Source organism: Hydra viridissima, unplaced genomic scaffold, assembly GCF_058129835.1.
Source record: "Hydra viridissima isolate aposymbiotic clone 2 unplaced genomic scaffold, HvirCarnegie_v1 scaffold_14, whole genome shotgun sequence".
Taxonomy (NCBI): domain Eukaryota; kingdom Metazoa; phylum Cnidaria; class Hydrozoa; order Anthoathecata; family Hydridae; genus Hydra; species Hydra viridissima.
In genome coordinates this window covers 8,838,119-8,866,032 of record NW_028324313.1, presented here as the reverse complement: position 1 = coordinate 8,866,032, position 27,914 = coordinate 8,838,119, and the positions used below count along the sequence as shown (strand labels likewise).

The 27,914-nt window shown below is 28.8% G+C and overlaps 3 protein-coding genes and 2 long non-coding RNA genes across 18 annotated transcripts; 2 read left to right on the top strand and 3 right to left on the bottom strand.

The window, feature by feature from the left end:
* Positions 1-692: 692 nt before the first annotated feature.
* LOC145181839 (uncharacterized) lies at positions 693-5,068 on the bottom strand. Of its 3 annotated transcripts, none has more exons than XM_090072149.1 (2): positions 4,883-5,068; positions 693-2,157 (listed from the first exon to the last, which is right to left on the bottom strand). In XM_090072149.1, the coding sequence occupies exon 2, from the start codon at positions 2,099-2,101 to the stop codon at positions 824-826; it is 1,278 nt and encodes a 425-aa protein (XP_089928275.1). In that variant the 5' UTR covers positions 2,102-2,157; positions 4,883-5,068; the 3' UTR covers positions 693-823. The 3 variants fall into 3 exon arrangements, with proteins under 3 accessions (XP_089928275.1, XP_079913138.2, XP_089928277.1); XM_080057012.2 differs by having other exon boundaries at positions 4,916-5,068; XM_090072151.1 differs by lacking the exon at positions 4,883-5,068 and adding an exon at positions 3,570-4,525.
* On the top strand, positions 4,738-6,725 carry LOC149879172 (uncharacterized). Of its 2 annotated transcripts, none has more exons than XR_016446999.1 (3): positions 4,738-4,927; positions 5,623-5,835; positions 6,293-6,725. It is a non-coding gene; the product is annotated as an uncharacterized LOC149879172 (long non-coding RNA). The 2 variants fall into 2 exon arrangements; XR_016446998.1 differs by lacking the exon at positions 4,738-4,927 and adding an exon at positions 5,203-5,401.
* Positions 6,726-8,846: 2,121 nt separating this feature from the next.
* LOC145180880 (uncharacterized) lies at positions 8,847-18,675 on the bottom strand. 2 transcript variants are annotated; one of them, XM_090071376.1, is made up of 5 exons: positions 18,533-18,675; positions 10,436-13,679; positions 10,039-10,158; positions 9,245-9,531; positions 8,847-8,958 (listed from the first exon to the last, which is right to left on the bottom strand). In XM_090071376.1, exons 2-4 carry the CDS (start codon positions 13,650-13,652, stop codon positions 9,263-9,265), a joined length of 3,606 nt encoding a protein of 1,201 aa, XP_089927502.1. In that variant the 5' UTR covers positions 13,653-13,679; positions 18,533-18,675; the 3' UTR covers positions 8,847-8,958; positions 9,245-9,262. The 2 variants fall into 2 exon arrangements, with proteins under 2 accessions (XP_089927502.1, XP_089927501.1); XM_090071375.1 differs by lacking the exon at positions 8,847-8,958 and having other exon boundaries at positions 9,213-9,531.
* On the top strand, positions 14,863-24,867 carry LOC149879171 (uncharacterized). Of its 7 annotated transcripts, none has more exons than XR_016446828.1 (5): positions 14,863-16,630; positions 22,621-22,772; positions 23,134-23,212; positions 24,285-24,318; positions 24,454-24,867. It is a non-coding gene; the product is annotated as an uncharacterized LOC149879171 (long non-coding RNA). The 7 variants fall into 7 exon arrangements; XR_016446830.1 differs by lacking the exon at positions 14,863-16,630 and adding an exon at positions 19,431-19,651; XR_016446829.1 differs by lacking the exon at positions 14,863-16,630 and adding an exon at positions 19,842-22,422.
* Positions 24,078-27,800, bottom strand: LOC145181994 (uncharacterized). 4 transcript variants are annotated; one of them, XM_090071378.1, is made up of 5 exons: positions 27,494-27,800; positions 26,974-27,187; positions 26,451-26,611; positions 25,552-25,597; positions 24,078-25,207 (listed from the first exon to the last, which is right to left on the bottom strand). In XM_090071378.1, exons 3-5 carry the CDS (start codon positions 26,588-26,590, stop codon positions 25,022-25,024), a joined length of 372 nt encoding a protein of 123 aa, XP_089927504.1. In that variant the 5' UTR covers positions 26,591-26,611; positions 26,974-27,187; positions 27,494-27,800; the 3' UTR covers positions 24,078-25,021. The 4 variants fall into 4 exon arrangements, 3 of the variants coding, with proteins under 3 accessions (XP_089927504.1, XP_079913347.2, XP_089927503.1); XM_080057221.2 differs by having other exon boundaries at positions 26,451-26,550; positions 27,494-27,788; XM_090071377.1 differs by lacking the exon at positions 26,974-27,187 and having other exon boundaries at positions 26,451-26,936.
* Positions 27,801-27,914: the final 114 nt, after the last annotated feature.

Here is a 27,914-nt window from a genome sequence, read left to right as displayed (position 1 = left end):
ATACTTGTATTGCAAATAAAGACAAAAGTTGTTTTGTAAACTCTCGACAATGTTGCCATACAAAGTAATTGCATTTGTCAATTTGACAACCCTCAGGGGAGATGTACAACATTGCATTTACAGTGACTATCAATCAGAAATGGGTTTTTAATCAAGTTTGTATTGGAATTTTTTTAATTCTACAGGTCATTTTCATTGTGCTTACTATCCCTCAACTATCTTTTTGAATTTAGCTTCTTTTTTAATTAAAAAAACGGCCGAAAACTATTTCTTATTTGAACTATGATTAAGTTTAGATCGAATTTTGTTTCAATGTTTAGTTTTGATTCTAAACCTTATTCAAGATACAGCTTTACAACTCAATATGATTGCAGCTCTATGATTGTAGCTATATAATATGATTGCAACTCTATGGACTCGTTATAAACATCTTCATCTTCATCGAACGACTCTCACATAGAGGGTGGGTGTTAACATTATGCCTATTTTCATATTGGCATCATGTCAACAGCGTATTTGACATTTGTACAAACGTTTCAACTTGTCTTTAGCTCCTCCTATTTAAAATAAATCTTGCTAAAGCATATTTTCCTAGTAGCACTTATAAAGTACACTAAGCATGTTTGTATTTCTCATCAAAGTTGCTTATGTTTTTAAACTTCTGCAATCTAAAATTACTCAAATATAATGCCTTTATTTAAAAAATACCCTATATAATATGTTTAGTTTTATAAAAATGTATACATTTTTGTATATATTTCATTTTTTACATCGAAAGCCAACTAATATAAAAGTGTACAGGGAAAATTGTGTTAAAAATACCCTAATCGTCATTGTAAATCAAGTCGGACCACGTGACAAATGACGTTTTTCTGTAATATTGCTGTGAATTGTTTTCTGGGATTGGAGATAAACTTACTTTGTTTGATTGTACAACCGCTCCCCCCTCCATTGTTCTGTAGGGCGACAACTTCACAATTTTACGTTCCGTTTTCAGGTTGCTCGTTTTAATGGAAGCTCTTCTAGATGTGTTTGCAGCTTTGTTTGTTATATTGTTTGTTTTTGTGTCAATTTTTAATTGCGCAATTTTGTATTTATCATAATTTATAGTTGTTGAGACTATATTTTTTCTGTCTTCATTAAATTTTTCAGTTTTTTTGCACGAAAAAGGGGTGAGTATTTTTACGGTCAAACACAATCTCTTAGGTATTTGCATTATCTTTATCACATCGTCAATGCTTAGATCATTTACTGCTACTTTATTGATTTGGATTATCTCATCACCGACGGTCAGCAGCTCATATTTATCAAAAACACTACCTAAATAAACGCGCGATATATATATTCCGTTCATGTTTTCCCAACCGTCTCCTTTTCGTACACTAAAACCTAAGTCAGGCATATCGTTTTTACAAATTTCAATTGTTCGGTATTTAAATGCGTTCGATCTGGATTTAGTATCTTTAACTGACAAAATATGTCTAAACGAACCTTCAACTACTTTTACAGGTTGGGAAGAGCACGTGCGCAAAGTTGAAGGATCTGGCGAGATTATGTCATCTGCATATTGTAAAATGTCTTCTAGCTCATTTTCTTGAATTTTATTAAGTATTTCCAGCGTAATTCTAGTATTTTTTGAGGCTAGTATCTCTGTATCCTCAAAGTTATTTTCTGTCCGTTTGAGAATGCCAGACAAGAACGGTTTTACTTGGTCAGACACTGATCGAACACTGTTAGACTGTAAACTGCTGTTATAAGATACAAAACTACCGTTCTGTGATTGGTTAAAAGCTTGCTTAAAGTTTGAAATGCTTGTTGAACAACTCTGAAAACCGTCGTCGGTCAAAGATTCCATCGAACAGTTTGATGAAAGATCATTGTACGATAAAATAGAACTTGAAACCTCTTCAGAGCTCTCAGACGGATATTCATAAGAACACGATGATATCGGTTTAGAGCCATAACTTCTGTGATCGTTAGAAAGATGGATGTTGTTTGAAGGAAACTGGTGAGAAATTAAATAAGGAGAATCATCGTGGAAGAACTGGTGCTCCCTGTAATTTAAATCACTCCTTTCAATACTCAGTCGAGATGTATTCATGTTCCTCAAAATTACACAACGTTTATGCTATATCGTATTTTTCTTCCATCTTATTGCTAAAATAGAAAAGATGATGTCATAGGTAAAATATAAAAAAAGGTATATGAAAACAGAGGTAATGTATAGATTAAAAAAAAAAGTTAACAAAAGAAAACAAAATTAAAGAATGCTGTTTTACTAAGAGAATTTAAAAAAATATTTTTGTCATTAATTGAAGTATGCTTAAGTAATAAATTATATTGATTTGTTTTTAATATGGTTTTTTAATATTGAAAAATTCAGAAAAAATTCTTTAAAAAAAATCATTAAAAATTAAATAAAATTTAAAATAATCTTTTAAAGTAATTTGTTAAAAATCAATAAAGAAAAATCTAGTAAATATTAGCAATAAAAAAAAAATAAGACGATTAAAGACTTTTTAACTTATAAAAGGAACTTTAACTTTGATATAAAATTTTTGCTAAGCTTTTTTTTTTATCCTAGCAGGTGTTCAAAACGCAAAACGCAAAATTTTTGATAAATAAGGGTTTTCCTTCATATGCAAAACCGTGCTCTACACAAAAGACTTTTTTTCGTTTTAAAAGTCGCTTTTGACGTCTTTTACAGTTAAACCAACACATGCATCTCGACAGCGACTCAAACTACAACGTCAGAAACAGAAACAAGGCGACAACAAAAACAATAGGAAATGTAAATTGATAATGACAACGAATGAAACGCTCACTGTAACATAACAAGGGCAACAAAAAAAAAAACGGTACCATACCAACCCAATATGGTTCTTTTTTTTTTTTTATGTAGATATGAAAAGTTCTGTTTAAATTTTCACCCGTTTTTTTATGAATGTAGTTTGGAATGTTATTGTGTTAATACGTGGGAATGGAGACTTACTTGGAAATTAACAATGTTTTTGTGCGTGTGTGTAATTTGTAAAAAATGTTGTATTTATAATCGATTCGGTCTTGAATGTTAATAAGATCGAAAAGTACTGTCTTAGTTCTCTGATAAACAACGTTTTTCCTTGATTAAATTTTTACAGTTTTCATAAATAATCATTTATTTATAAAAACTAAAATTTTAAACAGGAAAAACAGTTCTAAGATGTGTTTAAAATATTGAAAGATCTCTGATATATTTCACGTTTTTTATATTTACATAGCATAGCTAACAAAATACATCTTTTACTGCTACAGTGTCTAATTCTTATACGAATCATAAACTGTTAAGTAATTCAATAATCGACCTAAGTCAGTATCGTGACACCCAGGACACCCAGGGCTGCTTCAGATGACGTTCTTAAAAAGCAAAACAGTTAAGTGAGCAAAATTTTGTAATGTGTTAATTTTCTCCTTTATAAAAAGATTCTGATATTTGATTATAAAAAAAGAAAATAATATTCTATCTGCCAAGCATGTCTTACACTTGCTAAAGAATTTAAATTTGTACAGTATAAATATAAATATTTTACTTTACAAACTTGGCCGCTTTATTTTAAAAAGCGTGTCGCCGGACATGTGTTATATTTGTTCGCTCTTCAATATTTACACAGAAGTTCTTCCAACCGTAACGGTTAATTTGATGTTCGACAAAAAAAGAAGATAAAGTTAGATAATATAACTAAATAATATTACATTAGAGAAACACGCTCAGGGATCTAGTATAAAAAACCAAAACTCTTTCTTAAAATATCACGAAGGCCATCAGTTTAAACAAAGATAGAAAAATAAATTTTTCCGAATGTTTTCAAAATCTTTTGTTTTTTAACTTTTTGTTTACAAATATTCAACATAATTCAAACAAACATGCATACATACATACATACATACATATATACATACATACATACATACATACATACATACATACATACATACATACATACATACATACATACATACATACATACATACATACATACATACATACATACATACATACATACATACATACATACATACATACATACATACATACATACATACATACATACATACATACATGCATGCATGCATGCATACATTAATCAATGCATACATACAGATGGCGTAATCAATGCATCTTCTGTTTAATGCCAATTAAAATATTTCTCAAATTAAAAACACCATAAATCTTTTTTATATTCTTAATGGTATAAATTTAAGTGGCCTTTTTTTTTTTTTTTTTTTTTTTGTTTTTTCTCTTATTTTTGCTATATAAATTTTAACGACCAAAAATGACCCTCGGATTAAAACTTATTTGGCTCGCAATATTGCATGAAAAAATACTCTAACCATGGTGGGTAATAAGAAACATCTCACTTGCTTCTAAAATTACGTCTTCGTTTATTTTAGCGTCGTTTATTATTTGTTATGCTTTAGCGTAAACTCAAATATTACACTAACAAAGCCACTTTTCATCGCTCTTCAAACAAAGACATCGACCGTTCTTTTAATTTAATTTTTTTTTTTTTTCATTTAGACAAAATAATCTTCTTGTAAAATCTTCTAATACTTTTGGTAAAAATTAATTCTTTCGTAATTTTCTTTTCCACTTTAAAACGGTTGCCATTATTCTTCATTATCAGAAGATCATAGTCAAGATTTTTCGTTATAGACGACTACAGAAGTGAACACCGAATGAAATTTTATTTAAAACTTTTTCAGAAGGTAACGCAGATGGCTTAAAAAAACTTCGTTTCTAACTGACTTCAAAATAATATTAGAACTAAAAACGCTAAAAAATTAAAATTCAGCCGTTCATTAAAACAACCCTAAAGTTTAGACTTTCAAAATAATAACTTACCAAGATATAGAAGCTTCAGAACACAAAACTTACTTTTTATTAAAGGTTAGTAAATCTCGTAATTTTTTTTTTGCCAATCCACTAAATCGTCTTCTGGTTTATTTATCGAGCCACTTTACAGATACACACAAATCGCCTAAAATAAACCACATTAGTAGAGAACTGAGCTAAGTAATATTAAATTAATTGCTTTGTTTTGTTGTGAGAAAAATTACCCCCCTCTTTCATTTCTCACTCATGACGCACAAACCATTACAACATTTGTTTCTATTATGGAATTTCTGCATTACCTTTGTTTCCGCTACAGCAGGAAGTTTAGGCTTGTAACAATGCAGAGCGAAGTTTAACTTTAAAAAACGTTTTTTGAAAGTAAAAATTTTATTAATAACTTGATTTGAAATAAAGTCCATTTAAGTAAGGGAACGAAAACAGGGGCTCAGTAGGTAAAACAGAAAGAGAAGTTTGGTGGTTTTGATTTTGGTGTTTGGTATTTCAATTATGGCTGCTGGAAGCGGTTGGGTAATTGTTATTGATGATTTGTTATTGTTACTAACTACTCATTAAACCTCATATTTAAACAAACTTGTTTTGTAACCAAATGAAAAACTGGAATAGAAAATATTTGGTTTTTTGTCTCACTAACCATACCCCCCCCCCCCCCGGTTTTTCTGATATTTTGTTAGCAATTTTAATCATTCTAAACATTTGTTTAATTATTTAATCATGAATAAATTTTTTAGTTCACGAGTTAAACCATGAAACATTCTCAATTGCATAAAATAAAAACACGAAAAGATAAACGAAGCAGCATCAGAAGTAAAGATCGTATCTTTGTTAATGCAACAAGATCAGTTACAAAAGCTCAAAATATAGAAACTTAAATTGTAAACGAATTGAAATGAAAAATTTTTTCAATAATTCTGAAATCATGGCGGCAAACTAGCTGATCTTGGGTATTTATAAAATACTTTATCTAGCATCAATTTAAATGTGGTTTTACTTCCTTAATAAAAATCGCACACTTTTGTTGTTACACTGTTTTTAATATCACGAATTTCCTATTAGCAAACAAAACTTCTAGTGAGAGTTTAGATTTCATCAGCGAAACCATTGCATTTTGTTAAGGTTTTAAATATGACACACACACAAAGACACACTCACTCACTCACTCACTCTCTCTCTTTCTCTCTCTCTCTCTCTCTCTCTCTCTCTCTCTCTCTCTCTCTCTCTCTCTCTCTCTCTCTCTCTCTCACACACACACACACACACACATATAGTTATTAAAATGTTTAGGTAGCTAACAGGATATTTGTTAATTGTTCCTTTACAAAAGAAAATTTTGCAAAAAAAACTCAGCATTTTAAGAAACAAGTAATAACTTTGCATTTATTTTTATTTTTACGGTGAAAGTATTACGGTGCTACCTTTAAATACGGTGCTTGTTTGGGAAATGGAACCGCTGCATGTTTGTAAGAAAAGGAAGATAAATGTTGTGCGCGTGTAAGTTGAAAAAAAGCGAGTGTCAGTGTACATGCTGTGTTCGTGAGGGAGAGAATGACAAACGTACAACAATTCTACAGAACAATATTTGGAGAATTATTTTTATTCGCGTAATCAAATATTAAAGCTTTTCATTAAAAATGAAAACAGGACAGCCGGACGCACATTGTTACCGGAGTTTTTAATTAAATTGTTTATCATCCCGTATACTATCCAGCGTAGTACTAATACACAAATAAATGAATAGCTAACAAGAAATGTTCCTTTTCTCGGTGTGAAGCAAGCTTTTTTATTCACAATCTTTAATCATTCACATATATTTTGCAATAGAGAAATAAAAGCCTTTCTTCTACTTTTCTTTGTTCGGGCCGATTGTTATTATTTATGTTCTTGCTGTTGCTATTATTGTCGTTGCTATGCAGATAAATTACAATAAATAATTTTAACTTAAAGCCGTAAACAAATAATGTCCTGGAGAAAGATGGTTGTTGCAGCAACATCGATTGCTTTTTGTTATAAAGGTTGACAAGAAAAAAATAAATAAAAAAACCTTTTGTATTTGAAATAATGTTTAAAAACTGACGGGAACTATGTAGATGATGTTAGAGACGACAGGATAGAAAAAGTGTTTTAAAATTGCATTGCTTAATTGAATGGTTCAATAAAACTTTTTTTTTTTTTTGCAAAATTTGTAAATTCCAGCAAAATCTATAAAGGCCCACTTACTTCTGGGACAGTTTTTGATGTGAAGTTTATACCGATTTCGTTAACATATGCATTCCACAAGATTCTATTTTGAAATAAGTTATGTTTTACAAATATTTAAAAGTTTACTGTAAGTGTTTAATGAAACCTTGTTTTTAGCATGCAAATCTTTTATCAATTTATGTATCTTCCGCTTAGAATTTTTGTCTAAATGTTTCTGCAAACATATAAAACATGACTTGATTTGAGAATATGTCTCAACAACATCGGTTCACTGAATCTTCTATAAAAATAAACCTTTTCAGAATAAAAAAAATTAAAACTTTATGAATAATATTTTCTTAAATAAAAATTCAATTTATAAATATTTTAAAGATAAAGACAAATTTTTAAAATCTTTTTTTTTTTTTAGTTGGTTTAAAGGATAGAGCCTCTCATAAAAATTCGAGAAATCTAGTTAAAGTTCTCGGCCTGCTTTATGCAAGTTCCCATGACCTTTAGCTAATGTGATTTCGCGGTTATAGAATATCTTGAAAATGTTTATAAAAGAGCCAGGTAATGAGTTTTCATCAAAGTCAAGAATATTATTAAGGAATCTCCTTTCAAATAAAACTACTACTTTTTATGGTACGGCAGACATCTTTGGGGTTCTTTAACGTAATTCAAAGAGGGAAATATTCTCACTCGAATAAGGTAGCAGAGCTCATTTAAATGAAATATTTTAAGACGATTTAAATATTGATAATAAAAAAAAAACAAAAAAAAAAAAACGAAAAGCGAAAAAAAAAAAAACAAAAAAAAAACGACTTTGAACTTAAAATTTTTTCCTTCTTATTTGTTTTATTAACATTTACTAAATGGTAAATTTCTTTTGTGCTTTTTCTTTCTTTCGTTTATTAAATTTTTACCTCCGGGATCTCGTTTGAAATACTCTTGTCTCACTTCAAGCGCATAAAAGATAAAGGTTATCAGTGAGGATGTCAAGAGTTGATTGGATTTTTAAAGAGTGTATTTACTTTGTAATTCTATACAATTTATACAGTACTACATAGTGCTATATAGTACTATATTACTATATAAGACTATAAAAATTGTTTTTACATTTACAGTTAAAAAGCGTTAGATTTTTCCGTTTTTTTTTTTTGTCAGACTTTAAAAAATGCTTAGAATTATCTGTTATTTAAAAATTAAAAAAACCCTATTACTTTTAAAACAGTTAAAATTTTTGTGACAAATTTGCATCTATACAAAAATTTTTTAAATAAAAGTTTAATAGAAATTGAAGAGTGAAAAAATAATCCATGCGATGTATTACAATTTTTTTTCTGAAGTCTTACAGCTTTGTAGAACTAAATATAAAAACATTCAAATTCGATCAATTTGAAATGGCTGATATGGGGGTTTGTAACTTTATTTATGTTATTAACAGAAAATCCAAACCCCCAACGCTTAAACGAACCTAACGGATGCGGAAACGAACAAATGGATTCTTTCAGGTTTTTAATGACTTAAACGAATCTTTAATTCAGATTTTAGTTTTATCAAAGTTCTAAAGATTTTTCTTAAAATTTTTCAAAATTTTATTCACGGTTGTTTTATATGATTATCAAACTATTTGGTTATTTACATCATCATCATCATAAAACTTATGATCTTACCGATCCGTATCTAAACTTAGTAATTCATTTTCAACAGCCAATTTATGAGATTCTCTGCATAAAAACTGAAAGAGTTAAATGCTAAGGACAGTGGTTTTGGTAAGTTTGCATGTATATTATCATCAAAGTTGTTCACGAAACTGGTTTCAAAAATTTCTGTTTGTGGCGAAAAAGTAACTAATATTCAACCAAATGACGTCAACCATCTCCACACTAAACAGACCAAATAATATATAATAATAATAAAAATAATAATGCTTACAACAACAACAACAACAACAACAACAATAATAAATAATGATAAATAATAATAACGATTTTAGGTGTGCACTTTGTAGTAAACATTTGCCATTGTAGTAAACAATAATTTTATAAAATAATATATGCAACAATAAAAATAACGCAATAATAAATCAATGATGAAAGCATAACAAAATATGACCGTCATCAGTAAAAACTTCAGGATATTTTAAAAAAATATTATAAAAGAAGCATGTACATTAATAATTGCATTTCCTTACGGAAATGTAAAAACTATAGGAGCTTCAAAAAGATCAATGTTTTCAGAGCGCGAGAAGTCAATCTCATGATCGATGCTGCTGAGCTGTTTGGCGATTGTGTTGCATTGTTCAATGGATTTCTTTCTGTCACTACAGATGCATGATATAGCTTCTTGAGCGTTCTCGATTCTCTTCCTTAGAAAAGACAATTCGGATTCCTTAGCTTCAATGAGAACATCCGTATCTTTGATTTCATTTTCGCGTGCACGAAGTTCGTTCGTAAGATCTAAATAGAAAAAAAATTAAAGAATACTTATCAAGATAAATAAGATATGGATAGTAAAAAAGAAAAAACTTTTTTCAGTTAAACAACATTGGTAACTTAATTGTTAGTGATAGAAAATAAGTCATCTTTGCGATTAAATAAAAGGAGTAGAGCAACATTGAAAATACGAACTATTAAACTGAGTTTCGATTATTTTCTTTATCTTTGAAGTCATTAAACAATTTTAATGGCATTCAATTTTGAACTAACGAAAAAAACTGGCATGAAATCTACGATACCAACGCAGCAAGCAATTTTAATGAGAATATTGTTACCATTTAACTTATTTGCTGCGCTATCATTAAAATGAATTGATTGTTGTAAAATACAAGAACTTGTTTATAAATCTGGTACTTAATGTTTACAACAGAGTTTAAGCAAAATCTTTTTGATAACATATTAATAAGTGTAAACATATTAAGCTGTTAACAAGGTAAAGTAAAAGAAGAATTCATTAGTCAAATTTACCAGAAATTCTCCTTTGCTCCTCCTGAAGCTGATTCGAAAGCTCTTTTCTCTTTTCACTGTAAAACTTTAGAAAATCCTCCATTGAGCCTTTCTCCTGTATATAATGCCGCATAAAATGCACTAAAAGAAAAAGAAATAAAAAAAATCAGAATGAGAATTTAAAACTAAGAAACTACAAAAATTTAAACACTAAGACAAAACTATGAAGCCCCAAAAGTACATCCTGAGCACAGCAGAGCTTAATAGCAATTATTTTTTATTGAACTTTAAACAAACATAGAACAATACACGTTTTTTACAAAAAGAATCCTCACAATTGCATCCTAAACTCATTTTCTCCTATATAATAAACAAACATTAAAAATTATTTTCTTACAAATCAATACAAAATATATACCTAAGTCATTTTTTCCTGTGTCATGAGAGTTTGAAAGTGGAGAAGTTTTTGAGCTATCTTGGGAACTTTCAACTGAAGGGGACTGTAATTGCTTATTTTCAGTACAGTTCTGAACTTCAGGACAATCATTATCAAGTATAATTACTGGAGGTGGTGCAGTATCCATCTGGATCCCTGATAAATGACGAGATGGATTGCTTTTTCGCTTCTGAGAGCCATTTTTAATAGAGTTTATACTTGCTTCAAGACTTCGAAGTTTTTTTGAATGTATATCACCAGATGTAAGATAAACTGTATTTTTTTGAGACAACTTATATTCTGATGGTACAGTTTGTAAAATATGGTGATGATTTTGGTTATTATTAGATAAAAGAGGTCTACTAAATACTCCTGGAGTTATTACGTGAGTTTGAGGAGAAGAAATATTTTGTTGATACTGTGGCATTGATGAAAAGTTATAGCTCTGATTAAAGGGCATGTCTCTACCTAAGTTAGGACGCCAATTTGAATGAACATTCTGATGGTTCAATGTGTTTGGGTATGATGAAGATATACTCACAAATGTTCCGGGAGACAAAGAACTAGTAGAAGGAACCATATATCGAACACCATTAGGAGACATAAAGAAAAAAGGTCGAGGTTGAATCATATTTTGCATAGTATTTCCAACTAAGTGCTGTGACTGATTATTGAACGACGAATTGTTGAACTGAAGCTGATTTAAAAGTTGCTGCTGCTGTAAATTGAGCTGATTTTGTTTTTGAAAAATTTGCTGTTGAAGTGGATGCTGCATTGCAGAAGGCTGCTGGGGTGTTAAAGTTGGGGAAGCCTGAAGGGAAACTCGCTGCCTAGTTTGATTTGTAATAAGCGATACAGGAGAAACTAGGCTTGAAGAGACTGATGGCTGTTGAGATGCATTTATTGGCATTAGGTTGACAGTGACAAGTTTACCATTTGGTGTACGAACAATAACATTGTTTTGAGACAAACTTGAAAAAGTTGGGGTTGAAAAATTTGAAGATAAATTGGTAGTTGGTTGAAAATGAGGTGCATTAGGAAGTTGGATGTGACTTGATACAGTTTGTACACTATTTGATGTTTGTAACAACTGGCTATTACTACATACAGATACTTTTTCATTAGAGAATACTGATGGAGATGTAAGAACTAAAAGGCTGTTTTTGCTTGAGACAGCATTACTAGAGCATATGTTTGCTGATGATAAATCAGCTGTAGCATTTTTTGAGTTTTCATCAAAACTTTTAAATCCCTCATTACTTTTTATTCTTTCAGATTTTGGTAAAATACTTGAAAAATGAGAATTACGAACTTTTAGTCCATTTGTAATCGGAGGGTTTAAAATATTTACTGTTGAAGGGTCAAAAATATCAGACTTATTTTCTAAGCTTGATTGTTTATAAATATTTTCTTTGTGACTTTCTGTATTTTCATTAGAAAGACTGACTGAAGTTGAATGAGAAGCTGAATCACTTACACAATTGCTTTGAATACCTTCATTGTTTTTTTTATTTTTATCTGAAAGTCTTTCATTAGTCATTTTTTTAAGGTGATCATTGGAGTTACCATTAAGATTTTCATTATTTTTTTGTGCAGGAAAATCTTTACTTTGTTCTCTTTTTTCTGTTTTATTTTCCCTAGAACTTCTGACTGGTGTAACTTTTATTCGAGGCCCAGGAGTTGTTTTAGTTGTTTGTTTTTGTAATGAAAGTGGTATTCGAAGACTTGCTGGCTTTGAGACATTTTTAACTGTTGAGATTTTTGTACCTAATTCTTGCTCAATACTTTTAGATTGTTTTTTTTTTTGCCTTTTTGATAATGATGAATATTTAGGTTTTTTAGGGGATGAGTTTTTCGTTTTATTTCCTTTTGCAGAAAAAACTGCAAGTTCTAACAAGTCTTCAGAAGGAGGAGAAGGTGCTTCTGCTTGAATATCTGTGACACTTTGGTTAAAATTATTTTTTATTTCAAAATTGGCTCCTAGTTCTTTCAGTTGATCTAAAAAATTGTATGAAGCTCTGTCTAACGCAATGTAATGACTAACAGTAAAACCATCATGATCTTGTAAATTAATAAGACGCTTTGCATCATCAACAGAGGAAAGTTGAACTAAACAAGCATCAAACATACTTTTACAGAACTGGTATAAACGAAATGGTGGCTTTTGTCGGGTTTCATCTTTCAAGAGCAAAACAGTTTCTGAGATCAATTTAGCATTTATGTGAAGTGGAGTTTCTTTACGTTTATTAACGAACTTTAAGCAGTCAACAAACTCTTTTAGCAGCAAATTAAATTTTTTCGTTAAAACATCCATATGCCCATGAGTACAGTTAAATAAATACATGTCTTTTACAAGAATATGAAGAACATTGTCACCAGCTTCAGTTACTGTAGTTGTAGGTTCATGACCAGACTGACTTAAAGCAAATGAGCAAGCACATTTACCCATAAGTGCTAAATAATGCAAAAGTGGATAATTCGTATTTTTCCACTGATCATTGATGGGATCACTAGGCTTCATCTGACCATCAGCACCACCATAAAAGCCTTCAACCTTTTGTAAAAACTGGATTGTTGTAGCAGAATCATTTTCGATGACCTTTCGAGCAGCTAAAAGTAGTGGATGATGGGTTAATGTACAATTTGTGCGACAAAAAGGAGGACAATCAGGTCGAATAGCACCTTTAGACTTTTTTGATGGTGTAAACTTTGTGACTTCGTATTCATCAATCCATGATTTACGCTTAATGATTCGCTTATTAGCACGAAAATTTTTATCTGACAAATTTAATTGAGAATCATTTGCTAAATGTTTTGCTTCTGTGTCAGAAATTTGATCACTTTTATCAACTAAATTACTGCTAGAAACATCTAAAACATCTGAAGATGATAAACTACTTGTGTCAATTTTCATTTGCCACTTAACTTTTGATGATGTTTTTCTTTGCTCTTTTTTTTTTCCAGACTTTTTGCCATCACTAGTAGAGTGAAGATAAGATTTATTTTTTCCATCATTAGAAGAACTAGTAAAGCTTGTAGTTTTTTTTCCATTAGAAATATTGGATTTTTGTGACTCCGGTTTGATGTTTGAAGAAGTTATATTTTGATTATTATCATCGATTTGCAAATCCATGGCTTTATAGGTTTCTGTGGAGAGATCATTTGTGCTAGATACTGTATTCTCACTTGGATCATTCATTTTTTGAAAATATTTAATAATTATATCCTGTAGAGAAATTAATAATAAAGAATCATTATTTGTTTAAAGGAAAATATTTTGTAAAATTTATAGAGAGTAAATCCTAAATGATTTTGACACCAAAACACAGGCATGGTAATTTGCTAACACTTTCAATCAATCTAACACAGTTATAACAACATAATAGTCATAACAACAACATAAATGGACAGAAAACAAATAAAAGTTTCTAATTTGGTCTTCATTCTTTGTTTTTTTTTGTTGTTGTTATTTTTTTGTTTGTTTTTTATTTAAGACTTCAATTATATTTTATAACAGAAGTAATTATTTCTGTTACAAAAAAAAACAATTGAAAATTAATTTTTTTTAATTAGTTGCATTTTGTGAATTAACCACATCATTTGATATTTTAAAAACTTACTTAAAAATACTAAAATTATTACATGTAAACCAATATAAAAAACATACTTCATGCTTTATTACACATTTAAGATCATGGCTAAACTCACCAGTTTTTATTGCTAACAAAAATACATTATTTAACTATTGAAAACCAGGATAAGCTGGTTTCTACACAAAAAACATAAGAAAGGATGGTTTCTCCTCAAAAATATAAACTCTGAATTATAAATGTAATTGAAAAGTACACTCCACATTAAATCCAGATCTCCTTAGTTTCTAGTCCACAATAATTATGATTCAAAATATTTGCAGTCAACCATGCATAAAATACTCTGCAAACATTTATTTGCACGCCTTCAGAATAATCGTAAAAGATAAAATGTCTTTTATAAAAAAAAAAGGTTTTTCTAAGAGAATCCAAAAGCTCTCGTGTAAATGAGCACAGTAAAAATTAAAGATATTAATTATAAAAGACTTTTATAATTACTCTCTAATATTCGCCAAAAACAAAAAGTACTCATGATGATAATAATACTAAAAACAATAATAATGAAAGCAAAAAAAAAAAATTTCCCGATAAACTAATAAAAGAAAACATAAGAAAAACAGTTTAACAAATTAAACAAATCACACAATAACACACTAAAAAACTGTATAACCGGCAAACTTATGCAGAAATATCAAACCTGATAAAGATTTTTTTACAATAAAATTATTTACAATCAAAAACATAAATCAAAAACATAACCTAATAATCAATTTAAAAATCATGTAAGTTGGCCTGATACTTATAATAATTTACTTTTTTCGTTTTTTTTTTTTTTAAATAATGTTTTCTTTATAAAATTATAACTATTCAAATTTTTAGCATTTTCTTTAAAAGAGTAGCATATGACGCAAAAAACAAACAAAAAGCACTTAATAATGGCTGTTTAAATTTTACACTATTAGTTCCAACTTTCCCTTCTGTTTTTTCCACATTAAAAGTATACAATAGCAGATGTTTTTAACAGTAAGTAAGTTTTATTAAATGTCAGATGTGAGATTAAAGAAAAAATGTACAAGTACTAAATAAATATTTCCCTTTAAGAATGTACTAAAAGTTAACTTCAAAAGTCCTGTATGAGAATAAACATGAGTATATAATTAAGTGTTTTAACTATTTCTTTTATACTGTAATTTATTTATATAAACTATTTATCAAATTAAAGTTTATCCATTATATCTAAAAATTATTGAAATAATCCACTACAATGCATGTCGCCTTTGCTTTGCTTTTGTTTAAGTCAACCTCAGCAAGAAAACAAGGTTATTTGGTTTTATATTGGTTACAACTTACTTAGATAAATTAACTAATTGATTTTTAAACTACTTTTTTGTATCTTACAAAATTATATTTACAAACTTTGAAACAGATAAATTCATTAATTACAGATGAAGCTTCTTATGAAACCATGGAGATATTAAAGTGGATATAATCAGAAACAATCAATTGAAAAGAGAGTGATTAAACTATCCAACGAACATAGCTTATACACATACAACACTTACACATGTAAACAAGTATGCATACAAGCATATTCATGCACAAATGTAATAAAACAAGTCAAAATAAGTAATTTAAAAAAAAGGCTACTTAAAACTTCCTTAAAATCCCTTCAACAATGAAATATTAACCAAACAAAGTTGGACGCAAATATTTTTTTGTTCATTTTAAAAAATTACATTTATTTAATATTTTATATTGCTTTAAGATACCCTAGTTGTATTTACCCAAGTTGTATCATGATCAATAAACACTTAAAAAAGAATTAATACAAGAATTATAATAAGAACCATGCATCTTTACTATCACTCCTGTTATAGAAAGTGTTTTAACTCTCTAAAAAAATTCAAAACTTTAGCCTCTAGACTGAAAAAATAAAAACTTCTTTTTAGAAGTGAAGAGGTTTATTTTTCTTTTTTTTTAGACTTTCTCTTAATTTTTAAATGCATAACAACTTTTTTATGTTTGTTCTATAAAAAGAATAATAAAAACGGAAATTTTTAATTTGTACCCGGTTTCTATAAGCCAATTGAATATTTAGTTGTTTCAAATTTTTTACCTCATATACCTAATATAAGCAACTTGATAAAGCTTCTTATCTAAAAATAAGTTATACCTGATTGCAAATATCAAATTCATGAGTTTTAAAAAACCTACAAAATATTTGAATGTTAGTTGATGAGCATTTATTGATTTTAAATTTAAAAAAAAATACAAACATTCGCTACATAAGAAATTTTTAAATAAAATTTTGTTTTTATAGCTAAAAACAGCTAAAGCTCCAACAATTATGATTGTTTAACATTAGCCATTTTGAAATTTGAAACCTTGGCTCTACGCTGGAATATCAATAAAAAAAACCATGCACATTCTAAATAACTTCCAATTCAAATCAATTAAATCCTGACTAGTAAAATATATGATATATTTTGTATCTTATACTATTGAAGCTTTACTTATCAAGCTCATAAAAAGATATTAATGAAAATATAAAAGTTATAAGAGAGTAATACTATACAAGTAAGACAAGGTAATCCAATTACAAATTTTTGTTTTTATTTAAGCATGAAAGAGAAAAATTTAATACAGATAGAGTGAATAAATTCTTTTTTTAAATTCAAATTATTATAGATAAATTTTATACTCTACATTATATAAATAACATGCAAATATCATGCACTCAAACATTATTGTAGAAGTTTCATTTAAGACTGTTTAAATTATTACATTTTCCAAAAATTTTATTTGTTTTATTTTTGTACCAGTTTTTAAAATTCAAGAATAAACACAAGCACAAATACAAATAAAAAAAAAAAAAAAAAGATTTTTTTTTCTTTATAGTTAATTCAAAGCATCATAAAAAAAACCCAATCATGTTATTGTTTTTTTTTAACAATAAAAAAAATAAAAATGAAATAATAGATCACATTTGTACAAATAAGTGTTAATCACAATAATATATAAAAACAAATAATTACATTACAAAATAAGAAAATAATGGCAAAAGCAATACAAAGTAATAGCAAAAATAAAATAGCTACAACAACAAACAGAAAAACTATTATTTAAAGTAACTTCAGCATTATTTTGAGTTAGGTTGGTTTCATGTTCTACACATTTATATCAGTGCAAGTTATGTGGGATGGATCCTCAGCTCGTTTATTGATAGAATCATGCCGTTCTTTAGAGCTTTAATTTAGGAATGTTTCTTGGTTCATGTTTATGTGCTTTTTAAAAAAAAAGCCTTTTACAAGAAACTTTTTTTTTCTTTTAAGTTACTTATTTTAATATCCTTTTTTTCATTAAAAATGATTTGTTTTCACTTTTCAAGCACTAAGCGTATTTCTCACCTTGCAAAATATTAATCTTGTCTAAGAAAGTCAGCATCGATTTTCTAACAGGTGCACAGAGATAATTATTCTTTCTATGTAAAATATTTTCTTTATCAGATTACTTTTTCTAAGCAATTGGGAAACCTACTCATATATTTACTATAATTTTCTTGTGTTTTGTGACTTTTTTGGGAAATCTGAACCAAAGATTATCTTGCACCCTATTTCTTAATGTTTTAGAGTACTTCTTATGCAATCAGTAAAACCTGATTTTTTCGTTGCTATTTCTTTACTGCTAAGATTGAAGCCATCATTCATTACCTGCTTAGTTACCTCACTGCTTATCAACAGATTTTTTAAGATTGATTTTTTTACAAATTAAAAAAAACAAAAAACAAAATAAAATTACTTAATGAAACAGCTATCAAAAGAAGAAGAAAATTTAACAGAAAGCAATTAAAACTTCAACTTAATTTTTATTGCATTTATTTTATAAGCTTTCTAAAACTCAAATTATAAAAAAATGAATTAGGAAAATCCCTTAACACAATAACTCTTAACAAAATACGCTTCTTATCGACAAGTAACTCAGTACTATTAGTTTCTTAAAATTTTGGGCCTTCTAGTAGTAAAAAAAACCAAAAAAACAACAAAAAAACATGCATAGTTGATTGTTGCAATTAATGAAATGTTTATTTAATTGATGATATATATTTTTTCAATTCATTTGTCCTCCCATTGAAAAAAATTTGGTCACTTCATTATTAAGAACATTATATGTGTTATTATTTCTGTCAAAGGACGTATCTTGGATACTCCCATAAAAAAAAGCGTACTTGCCATCATTTTATTTGAATTGTAATTTTTTTTCTTAGTCATTATATGGCAAAAATCTATAGTTTTAAATCTTTAAGAGTAAAAATACCGGAAATTAATTTTACTGTTTCCTATATTCTGAATTAACTTAAAATCAGCTCAATAATTTTTGTAGATTAAACTAGTTATTTATCAAATTTTTTAATTATATTAAATTTAATTCTAAATTTTGTGTACACATGCACAAAAACATTGATGCTTTATACAAAATGAAAACTTGTTACCTGCTAGTGGACAGCCAACTAAAAATTGTAGGTCTAAGTATATCTGGGTCTAATTTTTTTAAGCATATCTTCATCATTAGGTAGATTCCCATTATTAAATTTGAAAATGAAAAGATTACTGAAGCTGAAAAATGAAAAAGTAAAATACTAATTTTAGATCTTGATGTGGGATGATTGCTATCTAAAGCTTTTGATACTAATCAAATTCACTCACAAATACAGTTATAAAAAAATACTTTTGAGGCACCTTTAGCAAATATTAAAAGAATCAAAATATTAAAAGTCAATAATTTCAAAGCCAAATTAAATTTAGAAGTGATCTTTATCAAGAAAAAGTATATTTAACTCGCTATTATATAAAGCTTGATTAAAACATTGGTGAGGAATTTAAAAGAATTTTAAAGAAATCCAAAGTTCAAACATATTTACAGAATTGAGAAGTTTGGGCGAAAGGTTCATGCAGAGCACCTAACCCTTGTTTATATGCAGCGTATTTCCTTAGTTTTCTAAAGTATTTTACCTGAAAATATTTCACAACGAAAGAGGCCTATAATATCACAGACTTATTTATTTTAACCTTTGATATTCGGATTGTTCTTTTTTCAAATAGGGTTAACTTCATTTAACTTATATTTTTAACAGTAGCTAACTTCTTAACTTTCTGTCAATATGTTATAAATTCTATAAAATTATGAGAAAAGGTTAACGTAGATCAGTTACTAGTTATTTACAAACCAAAAAACCATCAAATATGTTTTAGATATTCGAACGTAAGGAATTCCGTCAATTTATTGACTCGCTCATCCAAACTCATTTTTACTGAAGTGTTGTCGGTTACTAAAGATATAAATTTTTATTCATCTTATCCTGATTAGTGATGTCGGTTACTAAAGATTCAAATTTTTTATTCATCTTATCCTGATTAGTTAAAACTGAAAACTGAATCCCATGTTGAAATTTCTTTTGGTTTTGCTGTTGTACGATGCTTGATAATTGACTTTATGATGAAAAATAGTTTTCTTTGTTGTAAAAAGCTGGTGAAATGGTTGGCGAAGTTAAAGTTGAATAAGAATATAAGATACGAGAAGAGAAAGAAAAAGAAGAACCTATAACAATATGGTAACATTCAATTTTTATGAAAACCAAACTTAAATTATCTTTATCTCTTTATAACGACATCCTTCTTCGACAATTAAGTAGCCCACACTTTAACTCACCACGATATATGCATATCGATTACAGTTTTTTACCAATGATTCCTTGAACAAAAAAGAACTGTTATAATCAAGATTAATCAAGAGGGTAAAGTGGATAATGCATTACCTCCCTATTTAAAACAAATACAAGAAAACTTGAATTATGCTTTTCACTTATTTGTTCTCTAGACTTAAGTCAGAAATTGGCAAAATTAAACATTTTTAAATGTTGTTCTCTGTGTCCCAGACTACTTCACTTTTAATAGGAGTAAATTTTGGGATGTTATGACAAGAATATTGAAATGTTATCTCTATTTTCGGATCAAATAAAACAAACATTTCCTTTCTCCGAAATGCTTTATTTCAAAAAATCCGTCCATTTCAACCACAAATCATAACTAATTATGAAAAGATTCTGATATTATAAGATAATAGTCTTGCAACAACCGATAGTCTTGTAACGAACAGTTCTATAGTTTTAAAAAATTGTTCCATAATATGAATGTATCTGTTAACAGTGGACCCCATTTTCAACTTGAAAGATGAGCTTACAGTGAACAACAACTTTGTTTTTTAAACGTATTTTAAAATATATTACTAGATATCTTCAAACTTCTTTTTTTTTTTTTTGATGGGTTTTTTTAATATCCAAATATTCAGTTTCAAATATTTAAAAGTTTGATAAGTTTTTATCAAGCTGACCTGAAGGATGAGGTTATCGAGATCAAGTTTGCTTTTATTGAAATATTTAAAAAGAATATATTGCTAAATCTTAATTGCTAAGAATTTTCAAAAGAATACGTTACGCGAGCGTAATTAAGATGAGATATTTGGTTAGGTTTAGATATTTGATTCAAACAACTAATGCTCGAACAAGCTCGAAAAACACGCTCACTCGAGCATTAGAAGGTTGAATATGCTCGAACAAGCTCGAAAAACACGCTCACTCGAGCATTAGAAGGTTGAATATGCTCGAACAAGCTCGAAAAACACGCTCACTCGAGAATTAGAAGGTTGAATATGCTCGAACAAGCTCGAAAAACACGCTCACTCGAGAATTAGAAGGTTGAATATGCTCGAACAAGCTCGAAAAACACGCTCACTCGAGAATTAGAAGGTTGAATATGGTTAAGAGATGCTAAAGTATCACATATGCGTCCTCTATTGATCAGCGTCTATCTGCTGTCTGCTCAAATCATTCTAAGATGCAATCTGTTTGAGGTTGTTCTTTTAAAATTGCTTTGTCAGCAAATGATAATGACTCAGGGCAATCTTCAGTTGGCTTATGAATAAAACCTAATTAAAATAGAGCACCTTTTTTCGTAACAATTTTAATTAAACCTTTATTGTCTATTTAAATTAACAATTTGTCATTTTTTAAACACTGCTTAATGTTTTTTAACTTACACTTTTAATCATTTAAAGAAATCAAATAAATTTTAACCCAAAGATGTAGGGGCGCGTTTAATAAAGCTTATATACGATTTAGTGCATTTTACACTAAAAAGTAAATAGGGGTTAAATTTTTAAACTCCTCCTCCCCCTCCTCTGCCAAAAACAAAATCCTATACACGCGCCTACAAGAATGACACCCCATTGTGTTTTCAAAATGTTTTTGATGCATTTTAGTGCAATAGATTAGATTTGGATTAAATGGTATTCGCGACAAGACTAAAAAAGGAGCTACTTTGTCAAAAAGTTCAAACGAAGATTTACAGGATACAATTGACTAATTAGTAACCGAGCTTGCAAATTAATCCATGAATCTTTGTTTGAAATTTTGAAACAACGCTAAAAAAAGAAGGAATACAGAACGTCTATATTGGTGGATAAAATGAGCACATAAAGGTTATAAAAAAAATTAACAAATACTTAAAGAATTGCAGGTTCACTTGAAAAATTGGAAAAACACACATAAGACAATTACTCTTGATTACTCTGGAGTTGGCTTTTTCTGACAATACCTTAATGAAGTAATTAGATACATAAATAACTGGCGTCTTAACGTCTGCCTTTTGGTTTTCAACTCCTGAGTCGCCAGAGATAACCTCTTTCTGGGAACGTAACCTGCAGTGATTGAAAACCGTCTATGACGTGCGCCCGAAGAACTGTCTTTTTTGGACATAAATCTTAGTTTTATGGTCAACATCGTGAAAAGATGAGATCAGCTCTTTTATTAGGTCTACTTTACCATCTGACAAGCGATGTGACCTGGTGTTATATTTTCCTCTATCATCTAAAGGAGCTTGCAAATAGGAAAATTTTGAAATTTTTGTTAGCAATATAAACTAAAAGTAAACATTAAGTACCACCCCCGTCCTAAATAAGCTTGGTGGTCATTTGAAAACACTTAAGTCTTTTTAATCTCGCCTTATCTATATTATCAATTGTGTAGAACTTATACTTTCTTGTAAACATGTTACGGCTTGTAGACTGTTTAAAAAATATCAGTAAAATGTATTTCATTTACGTTCAAGTAGTAATAAAGAAAACAATAGGAAAAAGCAAACCGCTATTATCAGTTTCTGAGTTGAACACAAAAACCTACATGCTTTTTGAACAAAAGTCACATTCAAGCAAACTCTTACTGACTCATCTTGGCAAGTGAGAGGGGGACAGAGGAGGTAAAAAGCTGCAATACTTGATTGTCACCGGGCATAAAATGAAAAATATTCCCTACAAAGTGACGTGGAGGTTAATGTAATTCTCATGTGATGCGACTACAACCGCTTTTCATTTGAAAGAAAAAAAACTTTAAAGTGGAAGGAATATATATAATATATTATATATATATATATATATATATATATATATATATATATATATATATATATATATATATATATATATATATATATATATATATATATATAATATATTATATATATTTAGATCACCATTTAATGTACGCACACGTTTTTCAAGTAACGACTATTTAAAATTAAAAGTTAAAAATGGAACTATGAGCTAGGGGAGGTAATTCAAAAGTTTGCAAATTAAGACTGCATCTGTATTACAGATTATAAAGACAGATACTTGACCAGGTATGTAATACATGTATACGCTTTTTAGAACTAGAATTTTTGCGTTTTATAAATAGTTTTAACAATATATCATTTTCCTATGTCGCGGAGCATAACTTTAGTTTTAAGGATCTTAAAGTAAAAGAAAAATTTGCATAGAAAATTATTTCTTCCTTGAATTACTTATTAAATGTAAAAAAGTATGACGCTGCTGAATAGACGCGCTTTAATTCTTGAGAACGACTTTGAATAATAGATATATATAAGTTCAGCGCTCCATCGTGAAAACGATAATCATTTTAATTAACGAAATGACGCAAAACAGAAATTAAAACGAAAGAAACCAACGAACAAGTACCGTTATGAGTAACGTTGTTTATAGGATTTGCAAGATGTTCATTTATTATTCGAGGATAGGAAGTAGATAGAAAGAAGAAGACCGCAGAGCAACAAACGGAAAGGTAACTGTTTTTTTCTTAACAAACTTAGTCCTAATGTTTCGTTAGCCACATACTTTATGATATAAATGTTAAAAAAGAAAATTCTTTTGTAAATGCACTAAAAATCGGAATGTTAAAAAAAAAAAAAAAAAAAAAAAAAAAAAAAAACTATCCGAAATCTCATGCCTAATTTCACTGTTTTCTTCGCCTAAATTTTATTATCATTTTTTTTAAGTTGCATCGTCTGAAGCGATAGTGTACGAACTCAGTTTTTGTTTATTCTGAGTTGAAACGAGGACACTTAATTGTGTTCTAGGTCAGACACGAAACTATGTTGTTTGACCGATCCTAAGCATTGTTTTATTGTTTTATATTGTATTGCGAGACTACTAATTTTCAAATGTTGTTTATACCTTTATATTTATGATTAAACTCTAATTTTAGGTCAATGAAATATAACAATCGTTTTTATTGTATTAAATCTAAATTTTGTGTAATTTTTGTAAGCTTATCGGTCAGTTCACCATTAATTTATCAAACTTACCCTTAGATTGCTATTGTAAATAAACCGCTTTCGCCACTAATATGGCTTCTTAACAACTATATACTCATTCAGAGTAACTAGTCCTGACTGAAAACTTACTTTACATAAATAATTAGAAATAATTTAATTTATCAAATTAAGGACTTACATTAGTAACTTTTTAACTATAGATTCATAGAAAATCACATTACTCGACATCATTTTACGCAGCAAAATAATTTACCAGATTTGTTAAATGGTAAATTTACCATAATCTCATGTAAATCGAACTTTCTTCACATGTTTCGGAAAAGGTAGAAAGAGGAAAAGACTTTTCTATAGCTTCAAAGTCTAAGTATTGCATTTTTCTTTTTGATTGAATATAGGTAGCCAACAGTCAGTATATGCAATTTCAAACTGCATTAACACTTTTGAATCTTCAAAGGTTCGAACTAAAACTTAATATTTTCAAAGATTCTTTAAGTAAAAAGTTTAAATTAAACTTTGAACAAAATTAGACTAATAAGTTTGTCAGACTTAGAGTTAATTCTAATTAAATTTAATTTTTAGGCCCAAATTTGTAAGAAAAGTCTTCATTTACCAGGTAATCAGGACGCTTGTTGTAGGACAACAAGCTGATTTCGTTGTAAAATTACTTTGTTTCCATCGAAGTTTCAAAATTGATTCTCGTTAGTATTTTATAATTTTAACTCATTATTTTTTTAGAATTGTTTATTAGCCAAAAGTGTTCAAAATCAAGTTTAACGAAAAAATACGATTAACCGAGTGACCGAGGAAGAGCAGCTGCAATAAATTGCAAACGACGCATGGACATTCACCCCCAAGAAGAAAGATTCTCGTAAATTCTACGTCAACTATATTATTTAAATTAAATGTTTGAAACACCTTACAGAAAAACCTAGTAAAATGGTCTTTATCACGTTGAGTTTAGCAGCATTTTTGTTGACTGGCTTTGGAACTTGCGTTCTTTCATGTGCATTATACGGTCTAATGAAGAGGTTCGGGGACCTAGAGTACGAATTTAGAAGGCAAAATACAGCATGGCGACGGTCACAAGGAGCGTAAATGATAGTATTTATTAGAAAATTGTAAAAATTTTTACAGATATGAAAAAACTCTTTTACTCCGATACATACATTCACTTTAACTGCTTTTACAAGGCTGCAAAAAGTAACAAATTATTCATAAATTCCAAACAGTTCATAAATAATTTTCATGCTTCATAAAATATGAGACTGTTTTTGAATTTTTAAATTTTAATAACGTTTCTGAACATTTCAAAATGTTCACGTGATTTTGACAGCTTCAGCTGCATTGCAAGATAAAAAATCTTTTGAAATGATCTCAAATGAATTTTTATATACATTTTCTAAACTTGCTTTTTCCAAAATATCAAAATTTGATAAGACGTAGTGAGTCACTTCATTTGGGTTTAGCGGCCTACCAATACCAACCCTTAAGCGTCGGAAGTTCTATAACACGTAAACATTAAATGAACATAACATTGACTTGGTTGAAGACGACATAAAAACTAAGTTAAAATGACATGAATTTGGTTTAAGCTCTTAATTCATGAATTCAAATATTCAAAAGTGTAAATAGAAAAATCATTAATCAAAGAATAATTTAAAAATTCTTTTTAGCGATGACTAAACACACGACATAGTTTTTACAGTAACTAAACACACGTGTTCTTTAAAGTTTAACGCAAGCATTACGTTAGTTTAAAAATTCAATTTTCGGTAGTAACCAATATATGATAGCCACAATGATGTTGAGGTAGATAAAACAGGTAAAAAAAAATGAAATTACTTACATCAGTTCCTAAACAAGATATGATTGACTTTACACCGTTGTGACCACTAAAAAAAAAAGATTTTTTCTCCATTTCATAAAATATCTTTCGACACTTAAATATATCTTACGATACGTACAATTATAAGCATATGAACAAAAAATATTATTGTGAATTTAATCAGAATTTCAGATAACGACAGCACAAGGTTATCTTTCTTTTCTTAACGAACACTCAAACGTAACGAACACTCAAACGTAACGAACACTCAAACGTAACGAACACTCAAACGTAACGAATTCTCAACGCTAAATTAGTATGCGAACAACGTTTTTGAGATCAAAGTTATCTCCAAGTAAATATTTATTGTGACTGTAGAATCGATTTGGGCCACCACAGGGTTAAAAGACTACCGCAAGTCGATTTTGCATTGATTAAACTAACGAATAAGGAAATTAAGATCTTGCTTCTGGAAGCTTGGACTCAAAGTCCAAACAAAAGATACTTAAGGTTGAGAGTTTGATACGTTTGATTGTTCGTTAAGTTTTAAGCAAAGAAAAATAGTAAACGTAACACTTCTTCAATATCTGAAATTTTGATTACTTTGCTTTCAGAATAATCATATAATTTTCTATCAAGGACTTATTTTTTTCTGAAACAACTTGCTAAAGTTTATTTTGTATCAAATTCTCTCTGTAAACTTACATCATATGAACATAAAATTTATATTAGCAGTGATTAACTACATCAACAAATCTTTATTTTTTCATTACTACTAGATTCATTACAATTTCTGATTATGCAGAAAAGATTTCAATCAGTTCAATCAAAGGTTTATAGTGATACAAAAATTCTGATAAACTTTTCATTATTTAAAAACTAAAAACAATTTTTACTATGCCAATACATAACTTTTTTACCCAGCGCTTCCACAGGTCTTCAAGCTTAATTTCCCTAGAGGTCTATCTAGATCATCGTGTATGACGAATATATTTTCGGCAGATACTTTTAAATCTCTTACTAGAATGAAAAAAACTTTAAACCCCATCTGTTTGCTCATTGAAAACTGCTCGAATAAAGCCTAAAAAAAAAACTCATGAAATATTTGATTTTCGGACGCAATCTTGATTGAAACAGAAGAAAATATTCAGGGAAAAAGTTCGTAGCGTTTTTTAGTTAAAATCAACTGGTTTTTTTTTCATGATTGTCGTAGTCTCTCTAGTTCTCCACAGCAGACTTGAGAATCAATCGTCTGATCAACAGGAAATAGATCATCTTGGACAATCCCCTTCCAGTCCCACCACACACACAACATCACCTCGTTCAGCGTCATTTCTCGCTTCGCAAACGCTTGTTATCCCCGATCTTTGACGCCGTCTATTGGCAAAAACGCCATGAACTTTTTCCTAGAACCAAAAAGTAATAAAAAATGACTTTACTCACCGATACCTTTTACACTTTTTCCATTCAAATTCATGGGATATTTGGATTTGAGAAGTAATACATCTTTAGTTAAAAAAATGAATTGTGCTGTGTAAGCCTTATATTCATGGCTGAAATTCCATGACAAACTGAATTGGGAAGCAATCATATCACAGATGCTCATTCCTACACTATGACGACTCTGAGGATAAATATAATTGCCCAAACCTACAATCTTAAGAGAGAAAAACAGACACTGTGACAAATGTGAGGAAAAGCATTTCAAATACGAATCAAGTGAACAACTTGAAGGTATTACAACTATTACTGCTGTTATTAGTATTCTGTTATAAAAATATTAAGTAGTAAACTTAAAAAAAAAAAAAATTTAAACAGATATTACGCACTGTTTTGTAAATATTTTGTTAAAAGGCCTTCTTTTTACAACAGAACATGTAGTACTTTTTTAAGTTGTAATTAGATTATTAAGTAAAAAAAAAAAAGACAATTTTTATTGAAGAAAAATATTAAAAAAACCTACAAGAGAAAGTGATTTGTTCATTCCTGCAAAAATGCTAACATAATTTTCTTTTTCCCAGTCTCTCAATCAAGCTTCGAAGAATAAATGATTTTTTAAAATCTGCAACAAGTCTCAAAATTTTTTAAAGGTTATAAAAATTTGTTGTATATTTGTAAAATATTAATTGCTCAAAACATTCAACAGACTTCAATTCACATACAAAGCAATATATAACATACAAAGTGTATCATAAGAGGTTTAATAACGTTAAAAGATTTAAAAAAACAATATTTAAAAGATATCCCAAAAAAAAAAAAAAAAAAAAAAAACAGGAATCAGAGCAAGACATTTCTTCCTAAGAATCGAATGATTTCTACATAATATGCTTCAAATTTGTTATTTATTTGGTTTTTTTCACGAGAAGAAAAATAGAAAAAATAAA

What these genes read in the sequence shown, in the direction of transcription:
- LOC145181839 (XM_090072149.1), bottom strand. Translation starts at nt 2,101, where the DNA reads ATGAATACATCTCGACTGAGTATTGAAAGGAGTGATTTAAATTACAGG.
- LOC145180880 (XM_090071376.1), bottom strand. Translation starts at nt 13,652, where the DNA reads ATGAATGATCCAAGTGAGAATACAGTATCTAGCACAAATGATCTCTCC. An exon ending in CACAGGAAAAAATGACTTAG is followed by an intron (nt 10,159 to 10,435) that starts GTATATATTTTG and finishes TTTTTCTTTTAG; the next exon opens with TGCATTTTATGCGGCATTAT. An exon ending in GGAGCAAAGGAGAATTTCTG is followed by an intron (nt 9,532 to 10,038) that starts GTAAATTTGACT and finishes TTTTCTATTTAG; the next exon opens with ATCTTACGAACGAACTTCGT.
- LOC145181994 (XM_080057221.2), bottom strand. Translation starts at nt 27,514, where the DNA reads ATGAACAAATCACTTTCTCTT. An exon ending in TGAACAAATCACTTTCTCTT is followed by an intron (nt 27,188 to 27,493) that starts GTAGGTTTTTTT and finishes TTCTCTCTTAAG; the next exon opens with ATTGTAGGTTTGGGCAATTA. An exon ending in AAGACCTGTGGAAGCGCTGG is followed by an intron (nt 25,598 to 26,450) that starts GTAAAAAAGTTA and finishes TTTTTTTTTTAG; the next exon opens with TGGTCACAACGGTGTAAAGT.